At 44.5% G+C, this 9,504-nt stretch overlaps 1 protein-coding gene across 1 annotated transcript; it reads left to right on the top strand.

The window, feature by feature from the left end:
• Positions 1–7,499: 7,499 nt before the first annotated feature.
• On the top strand, positions 7,500–8,576 carry or55e1 (odorant receptor, family 55, subfamily E, member 1). The gene has a single exon (XM_075474520.1). The coding sequence runs from the start codon at positions 7,500–7,502 to the stop codon at positions 8,574–8,576; it is 1,077 nt and encodes a 358-aa protein (XP_075330635.1).
• Positions 8,577–9,504: the final 928 nt, after the last annotated feature.

Below are 9,504 nucleotides of genomic sequence, written 5' to 3'. Positions count from 1 at the left end.
GTTAAACAGGACAACAGGACAACAGGAGGGTTAAACAGGACAACAGGGGGGTTAAACAGGACAACAGGGGGGTTAAACAGGACAGCAAGAGGGTTAAACAGGACAACAGGAGGGTTAAACAGGACAACAGGAGGGTTAAACAGGACAACAGGGGGGTTAAACAGGACAACAGGAGGGTTAAACAGGACAACAGGAGGGTTAAACAGGACAACAGGAGGGTTAAACAGGACAACAGGAGGGTTAAACAGAACAACAGGAGGGTTAAACAGGACAACAGGAGGGTTAAACAGGACAACAGGAGGGTTAAACAGGACAACAGGAGGGTTAAACAGGACAACAGGGGGGTTAAACAGGACAACAGGAGGGTTAAACAGGACAACAGGAGGGTTAAACAGGACAACAGGAGGGTTAAACAGGACAACAGGAGGGTTAAACAGGACAACAGGAGGGTTAAACAGGACAACAGGAGGGTTAAACAGGACAACAGGAGGGTTAAACAGGACAACAGGAGGGTTAAACAGGACAACAGGAGGGTTAAACAGGACAACAGGAGGGTTAAACAGGACAACAGGGGGGTTAAACAGGACAACAAGAGGGTTAAACAGGACAACAGGACAACAGGAGGGTTAAACAGGACAACAGGGGGGTTAAACAGGACAACAGGGGGGTTAAACAGGACAACAGGAGGGTTAAACAGGACAACAGGAGGATTAAACAGGACAACAGGGGGGTTAAACAGGACAACAGTAGGGTTAAACAGGACAACAGGAGGGTTAAACAGGACAACAGGAGGGTTAAACAGGACAACAGGAGGGTTAAACAGGACAACAGGAGGATTAAACAGGACAACAGGAGGGTTAAACAGGACAACAGGAGGGTTAAACAGGACAACAGGAGGGTTAAACAGGACAACAGGAGGATTAAACAGGACAACAGGAGGGTTAAACAGGACAACAGGGGGGTTAAACAGGACAACAGGAGGGTTAAACAGGACAACAGGAGGGTTAAACAGGACAACAGGGGGGTTAAACAGGACAACAGGGGGGTTAAACAGGACAACAGGGGGGTTAAACAGGACAACAGGAGGGTTAAACAGGACAACAGGAGGGTTAAACAGGACAACAGGGGGGTTAAACAGGACAACAGGGGGGTTAAACAGGACAACAGGAGGGTTAAACAGGACAACAGGAGGGTTAAACAGGACAACAGGAGGGTTAAACAGGACAACAGGAGGGTTAAACAGGACAACAGGAGGGTTAAACAGGACAACAGGGGGGTTAAACAGGACAACAGGAGGGTTAAACAGGACAACAGGGGGGTTAAACAGGACAACAGGGGGGTTAAACAGGACAACAGGAGGGTTAAACAGGACAACAGGAGGGTTAAACAGGACAACAGGGGGGTTAAACAGGACAACAGGGGGGTTAAACAGGACAACAGGAGGGTTAAACAGGACAACAGGAGGGTTAAACAGGACAACAGGGGGGTTAAACAGGACAACAGGGGGGTTAAACAGGACAACAAGAGGGTTAAACAGGACAACAGGGGGGTTAAACAGGACAACAGGAGGGTTAAACAGGACAACAGGACAACAGGAGGGTTAAACAGGACAACAGGGGGGTTAAACAGGACAACAGGGGGGTTAAACAGGACAGCAAGAGGGTTAAACAGGACAACAGGAGGGTTAAACAGGACAACAGGAGGGTTAAACAGGACAACAGGGGGGTTAAACAGGACAACAGGAGGGTTAAACAGGACAACAGGAGGGTTAAACAGGACAACAGGAGGGTTAAACAGGACAACAGGAGGGTTAAACAGAACAACAGGAGGGTTAAACAGGACAACAGGAGGGTTAAACAGGACAACAGGAGGGTTAAACAGGACAACAGGAGGGTTAAACAGGACAACAGGGGGGTTAAACAGGACAACAGGAGGGTTAAACAGGACAACAGGAGGGTTAAACAGGACAACAGGAGGGTTAAACAGGACAACAGGAGGGTTAAACAGGACAACAGGAGGGTTAAACAGGACAACAGGGGGGTTAAACAGGACAACAAGAGGGTTAAACAGGACAACAGGACAACAGGAGGGTTAAACAGGACAACAGGGGGGTTAAACAGGACAACAGGGGGGTTAAACAGGACAACAGGAGGGTTAAACAGGACAACAGGAGGATTAAACAGGACAACAGGGGGGTTAAACAGGACAACAGTAGGGTTAAACAGGACAACAGGAGGGTTAAACAGGACAACAGGAGGGTTAAACAGGACAACAGGAGGATTAAACAGGACAACAGGAGGGTTAAACAGGACAACAGGAGGGTTAAACAGGACAACAGGAGGATTAAACAGGACAACAGGAGGGTTAAACAGGACAACAGGGGGGTTAAACAGGACAACAGGAGGGTTAAACAGGACAACAGGAGGGTTAAACAGGACAACAGGAGGGTTAAACAGGACAACAGGGGGGTTAAACAGGACAACAGGGGGGTTAAACAGGACAACAGGAGGGTTAAACAGGACAACAGGGGGGTTAAACAGGACAACAGGGGGGTTAAACAGGACAACAGGAGGGTTAAACAGGACAACAGGAGGGTTAAACAGGACAACAGGGGGGTTAAACAGGACAACAGGGGGGTTAAACAGGACAACAGGAGGATTAAACAGGACAACAGGGGGGTTAAACAGGACAACAGGAGGGTTAAGCAGGACAACAGGAGGGTTAAACAAGACAACAGGGGGGTTAAACAGGACAACAGGGGGGTTAAACAGGACAACAGGACAACAGGAGGGTTAAACAGGACAACAGGAGGGTTAAACAGGACAACAGGGGGGTTAAACAGGACAACAGGAGGGTTAAACAGGACAACAGGAGGGTTAAACAGGACAACAGGAGGGTTAAACAGGACAACAGGAGGGTTAAACAGGACAACAGGAGGGTTAAACAGGACAACAGGAGGGTTAAACAAGACAACAGGGGGGTTAAACAGGACAACAGGGGGGTTAAACAGGACAACAGGACAACAGGAGGGTTAAACAGGACAACAGGAGGGTTAAACAGGACAACAGGGGGGTTAAACAGGACAACAGGAGGGTTAAACAGGACAACAGGAGGGTTAAACAGGACAACAGGAGGGTTAAACAGGACAACAGGAGGGTTAAACAGGACAACAGGAGGGTTAATAAAGAAACCGATATAAAAATGACAGAAACTTACAGATCTTTTCTGGATACGATGTTTGAATTTCCTCACTTGATTTACGGCCTCTGACGATCAGGGAGAGAGAAGCTGTTCAGTGTGTTCTGTGTTCATTTAGTGGGCAGAACAGAAATCTCATTACAGCAGCGGCTCTTAGAGTCCCGACAGTCCGACAGAAAAGACTAATTAAGCAGGCCAGATAATGAGTGTTCGTCTCGGAGGAAACTGAACCGTGCCGCCTTGACCTCGGGGCCAATTAGCTTCGGGGAGAGATGACAACAAACGAGCAGCAGACAAATTAGATTTCAGAGCGTGGACCTCGGAGGGAACACCTTCCATCATCTGATTTACTGACACCAGGGAGCAAAACCAGCCTCCATTAAGGAGTCTGTTGTCACGGCAACAAATGTCCTGTTCAAACAAACATATAGAATAATAATGATAATAATTTATTTATATAGCACCTTCATACACAAAATGTAGCTCAAAGTGCTTTACAAATAAGATCAATATACAAAGTAATTAAAGTAAAAACTACAAGAATAACAAAATAGAGTACAATAGAACATGGGGGGGGGGGGGGGGGGGGGGTTGAGGAGGAAATAGATATAAATTAAAAAATACTAAAAAAAAATAGAGAAACAATAAATGTAATATATAAATAGTAATAATAATAGAATTTATAAAACTGGTAGAAGGCGAGGGTGTACAGATGTGTTTTTAGCTGCTTTTTAAAGATTCTAATATCTGTTGACATCCTTCAGATATATTTAAAAGTAGAGCTTCATGGCATTTACTTATTATTAAACTATCAGACAGTTTTTATTGTTTTCTCTGAGTTATTGATTTTAAAAAATATTCCAAAATCACATATTTTCAGATCAAATGTCTTTCCCAAAAAAAACTGTAAAAACCCACAAATACTCCTTTCACTGCCAAACAGATTTTTGTGTTTCCGGTGAAGATGATTAACCTTTTATTAAAATAACAGAGATAATTAAAGCTCCGACAACATTTAGAAAGAAACTCCCAAAGACAAGAAAAGATGAAATAAGACGAACTAAACAAAGATCACGAATGAGGATTCAGTTCTGGAGAATCTGTTTGTTAAACCTCTGGGAGCCAATCACAGAGCTGCTGCGTTTGAGGTCACTGGTCCTGTGGGACGCCTGGACATCGGCTATAAGATGAACTGAGCCAAGGCGCAGCGTTTCCTGTCGAGCGGACGATGGAAAAGACAGACGGCTGCAGGTAAGAAGGCTCTCTTTTCTTTTAAAAACTTTAGTTTATAAGATTTTTAAGGTTTTTAATTTGAGTCTAAATCTGAGCTGAAGTTCAGAGGACAGAAAGTCTGCTGGAAAACAGTAACTCGTGATTATTAACTGAACCCGTCACCTGACCTCAGGAGTCAAAGCTCAGTGTAACATGTGATGACAGTCCAGGGATGGGCAACTGGCGGCCCGGGGGGGCGCACACGGCCCCCGTCCTCACTCAGTACGGCCCGCAAATAGATCAATAATAATTTAATAATTAAAAAAAATCAAAATAGAAAAAAATAATGTAATTATACTGTTGACGCGCCATACGCAAACAATAGCGGGGTCCGGGCCGCTTTCCGCAACAGCGAATAGGAAAGCCATACGCAAACAATAGCGGGGTCCGGGCCGCTTTCCGCAACAGCGAATAGGAAAGTCCAGAGCCATGGCCACCAGCCAGCGGCGTGGAACAGGGGGGAAAGTCAGACTGATTCACAGGGTCCAGCCTACAGGGGGGCCCTAAAGGAAATTTTCTTCTTCTTTCGTTTTTTAAAAATCACTTTTTAAATAATGTCAATATATGTTGGTATTTTATGCAAATCCAATGTTCTCTGGAAATACATCTGTTGAAATGTATATCCCAGCCTGCAAATAGGCAATAATCTATATCAGACACCCCCATTATCAGTGCGCATTGGTTTAGTACATGCGCAATATGTTTCACTCACTTCATTATTAGGCATTAAAACGCAGCAGCCGGCACATGAAAGATGTCACCCAAAAAAAAAAAATCAGGCTTTCAGAAAAGAAAAGAAAGGCCAGAGAGACAAAACGAAGGAAAGCAACTGCTGACTGATTTCTTTCCCAAGAAAGGTGAGCCCAAATGTCAAAATTACAGCCTACAGTAACTGATTATCCCATTCCGTTGCATACTGTGATAGCAGCCGAAGTCAAATAATTAAAAAATAATCTCTCATTTGTTGGCTACCACATAATTGTGAAATAGAAGCCATATTTGTCTTTAATGTATTTATTTTCATAATAACTGTTAGCCTATACAAGTGTCCCAAAAGCCTAACATAGGGTCGATGTTGGTTCAAATATGCAGGTAGTGGTTGTTCCTGGGGCCCAAAATTTGGTGCTACGCCCCTGCCACTAGCAGTGGCAGAAAGAGAAAAATGGGAAGAAGAGTACCTCTTCAGTTTTGTTCTTTGTTATGAAGGAGTTCAAATTTCTTTTTGCCCTTTTTTTTTTTTAAACAAATGTTTTGTCTTTGTTGCTTATTAGGGACGTGTTAAAATGCATTTATATGCAGAAAATAGTTTTATGTTGGTGCAATAAACATACAGATATAAATTCATATAAAATGTGTTCTTATTGAGAATCATTTGTGGCGTCTTTCATATCCAATTATTCGAAGTGCGCGGTCATGTGGCCCTCCGATGATAGTGCTGAAAAAATGTTTGCTCTCTTTATCATGGAAGCTGCCCATCCCTGTGACAGTCTGTTTATTAGTGATCTCATGGAGGATTTAACTCCACACTCCCAGAGAGTGTGGAGTTAGAACTGCGTGGTGGTGTGTTTCTCTGCATGAACTTTCTTCTGATTTTGCTGCGTTCTGGATGTATTCAGAGCTGTAAGAAGGTTCCAGCTCCGTCAGCAGAACAGTGAAAAACCTTTCTGTGTGGAACTGAACTGCTGTAAAACCGTCTCAGACTTACTGTTACGCATGTGAGGGTCCACACATCTGCGGACTAATTACTACAGTCTGTTGGTGAGTTTAGATGTTAAAGGGACAGTTCGCCTCTTCTGACATGAAGCCGTATGACATCCCATATCAGCAATATCGTGCATGACCATTTCGTTCCTATTTTTTAAAAACAAATAAACAGATATAAATGTACTGAATAACTTATTTAATAAATGTGCACCAGTAAAACAATCTTAACCATAAAAAATATAACAAGTGTAACTGGTTCAGTCAGTGCAAATATATAAAAATATTAAAGAATAAAGGAGCTGAAATTGAGAAAAGAACAATAGTTTCACTAGTTTGGTAAAAACTAAAACAAAAAAAAAGTCAAGAGGTAGTCCCAACTTAAAGGGACAGTTCGCCTCCTCTGACATGAAGCTGTGTAACATCCCATATCAGCAGCATCATTTCTGAACATCTTCTTACCCCCTGCTGCGTCCTGTGAGCAGAGTTCCAGCCTCGTTTTGGTGTTGATGAAGGTAGTCCGGCTAGTTGGCTGGGGTTTAAAAAATATTGTATAATAATACAATTTGGAGACCTGACCTCCCATTAGCGCTGTGAAAGGTGGACAAAGCAGAGCACACCAAACGAGAGCAGAACGAACTAGAACAGACCACCGCAAAGCAGAGTTTAACTCACTGAGCCAAGAAAATGATTGTCGGCACATAAAATGTAATGTAAAAAAATATTACACATGAATGTAAATAATGTATGTATATTTAAAAAATCAAATAATGTAATGTAAATAAAAATATAAATAAAAATATAATGTAAATAAATAATGTAAATAAATAAAAAGCTTATTGCATATCTGCAACTGTGGGTACGGAGCCCCTAAAGGGACATGGAGGGATTTTTTTTTTTTTTTGCGAGATCTCGCAAAAGTTTTTTTCCCACGTCAGTGAACTGGAAGTAAAACAGATACAGTGATGGAGGAGCCTACCCATCATCCGTGGTAGAAGTTTATTGATTTCTATTTTAGTATTGGCCTAACATATAAAGACATCAAATCCGTTCTTGCACGTAGACATGGCTTTGACATAAGTGAGAGACATCTGAAAAGATGATGGGTAGGCTCCTCCATCGCTGTGTCTGTTTCACTTCCGGTTCACTGACGTGGGAAAAAAACTTCTGCGAGATCCCGCAATACCTTTGCGAGATCTCGCCAAAAAAAAAATCCCCCCATGTCCCTTTAGGGGCTCCGTATATGGGTGCTACAAGGTTAAGACAAAAGTTTTTTCTTTTTTTAAAATATTTTCATAGACAAATAGTCACTACATTCAAAATCAGAAATGGATCCTCTTTGTTTTCCAGCGAGTCGACTGGAAAGTGAACCTCCAGGACAGAGTTTCCCCCATAAAGAGTTTCCTCTCCAGGGGGGCGGAGCCATGCCGGGCAGAAACTCCTCCCACAGCAGCTTCGTGCTCAGCGGGTTCCCGGCGCTGCAGCGGCACCGCCGCCTGCTGGCGCTGCCGTTCTCCGCCTCCTACCTGTCGGTGCTGCTGGGGAACTTGCTGCTGGTGTTCGTGGTTCTCAGGGCGGAGCGCCTGCACAGCCCCATGCACCTGCTGATCTGCGCGCTCTGCGTGGTCGACATCCTCGTGGTCACCGCCATCCTGCCCAACATGCTGCTCGGCCTGCTGCTCGACCGGACCCGCATCTCGTTGGCCGGCTGCCTGACCCAGATGTTCTTCACGCACTTCCTGTCCTCGGTGGAGTCCACGCTGCTGCTGGCGATGGCGCTGGACCGCTACGTGGCCATCTGCCGGCCGCTGCGCTACGCCCGCCTCATGGACCGGTCCGCGCTGCTGAAGCTGCTGCTGTTCACGCTCCTGCGCAGCGTCTCCATCATGGCGGCGCTGGTGGGCTTGGCGGGTTCTCTGCGGTTCTGCGGCTCCAACGTCATCGGGCACGCCTACTGCGACCACATGGCGCTGGTGAGCCTGGCGTGCGGCAGCACGGAGAGGAGCCACGCCGCCGGCCTGGCTGTGATCGTCTGCTTCGTAGGGGTGGACATACCCGTCATCGTCTTCTCCTACGTGAAGATCCTGAGCGCCGTGCTGCGGGCGGCGGCGGCCGGCGAGGAGCGGCGGAAAGCGTTTCACACCTGCGGCACGCACCTGATGGTCATCACGTGCTTCTACCTGGTGGGCAGCGTCAGCTTCCTCTCCCACAACCTGAGCATCCCCGTCACCACGGACATCAACACCTTCATGGGCGTCATGTACATCCTGATCCCGGCGACCGTGAACCCCGTCATCTACGGCGTCCGAACCAGAGAGATCAGGAACGGCCTTCTGAGGGTTTTCAAGCTCAGAGCAGAGAAAATGTCTCTGAAGGTTTCTGCTGCTGGAGAAGGACGAACATGACCGAACCTCCTGCTGTTCAGAGGGATTCATGACTGTTAAAGTTCTTTATGAACATTTTCCTCAGTCTGAAGTCCTGTGGTCATCACATTACGGTCATCCTGCAGACGCTTTTATCCAAAGCGACTTACTATAAGTGTGTTCCACATCGGTAGGCAAAAGAACTTCAGGTCACAAGAAATTATAAGTGCATTTCCTTCCAAAACCAAACAGCTAAGAGCATAACTAGTGCTAGAGTAAGTGTGATAAGTTAGGTACCGAGACACATGGGAAGACAATTTAGGAAACAAATAAGTGCGTAAGAAGCTGGGACAAAGCAGGTGATGTCCTAAGAGGGCGGATCTGGGTAGTGTTTCCTGAAGAGATGGGTTTGCAAAAATAAAGCAACTTAATTGAATTTCAAATCCAAAATCTATTTTGTATGATGAAACCACCTGTTATTTATCTATTCAACTCAATTCAATACATTTTTTATCATGTATTTTTTGTTACACAATACAAAAAGACAATCAGCAGTTTTCAGGATTACACTTTTTTTTTTTACTGTCAGTTGGACCAACAGTTTTCTTGTTTTCTCAGTTTTCTTTTACATAATAAAGGTTTATTATTGCTATTATATAAATGTGAAGTAATTACTTCTGAATTAATTATATTGAAAGGGAAAAAAACAATGAACTTTTTTCTGCTGTTTAAATGTTTTTATAATTCACAGGTCAGAAATGACCCATAAGACAATCTTTGTACCCTAGTGGTGTACAGCCCACATGGAAACATAAACAAAAATAAAGTCTGACTTTTTCTAATGATGGGGTCCCTTTAGGAAAAGTCATAACATTTCAAGTTGAAAAAAAAGATAGTTTAAGGTATTTTTTCTACAGCTAAACATGGTCGTGGGTCACTTTGGACCCGCAAGACAACAGGAGGGTTAAGG

This window comes from Odontesthes bonariensis, chromosome 9 (genome assembly GCF_027942865.1).
Source record: "Odontesthes bonariensis isolate fOdoBon6 chromosome 9, fOdoBon6.hap1, whole genome shotgun sequence".
Lineage (NCBI taxonomy): Eukaryota > Metazoa > Chordata > Actinopteri > Atheriniformes > Atherinopsidae > Odontesthes > Odontesthes bonariensis.
The sequence above is the reverse complement of the archived record's forward strand: the minus strand, read 5'-3'. Positions and strand labels throughout refer to the sequence as shown.

Coding starts and splice junctions, on each gene's coding strand:
- or55e1 (XM_075474520.1), top strand. CDS start 7,500: ATGGATCCTCTTTGTTTTCCAGCGAGTCGACTGGAAAGTGAACCTCCA.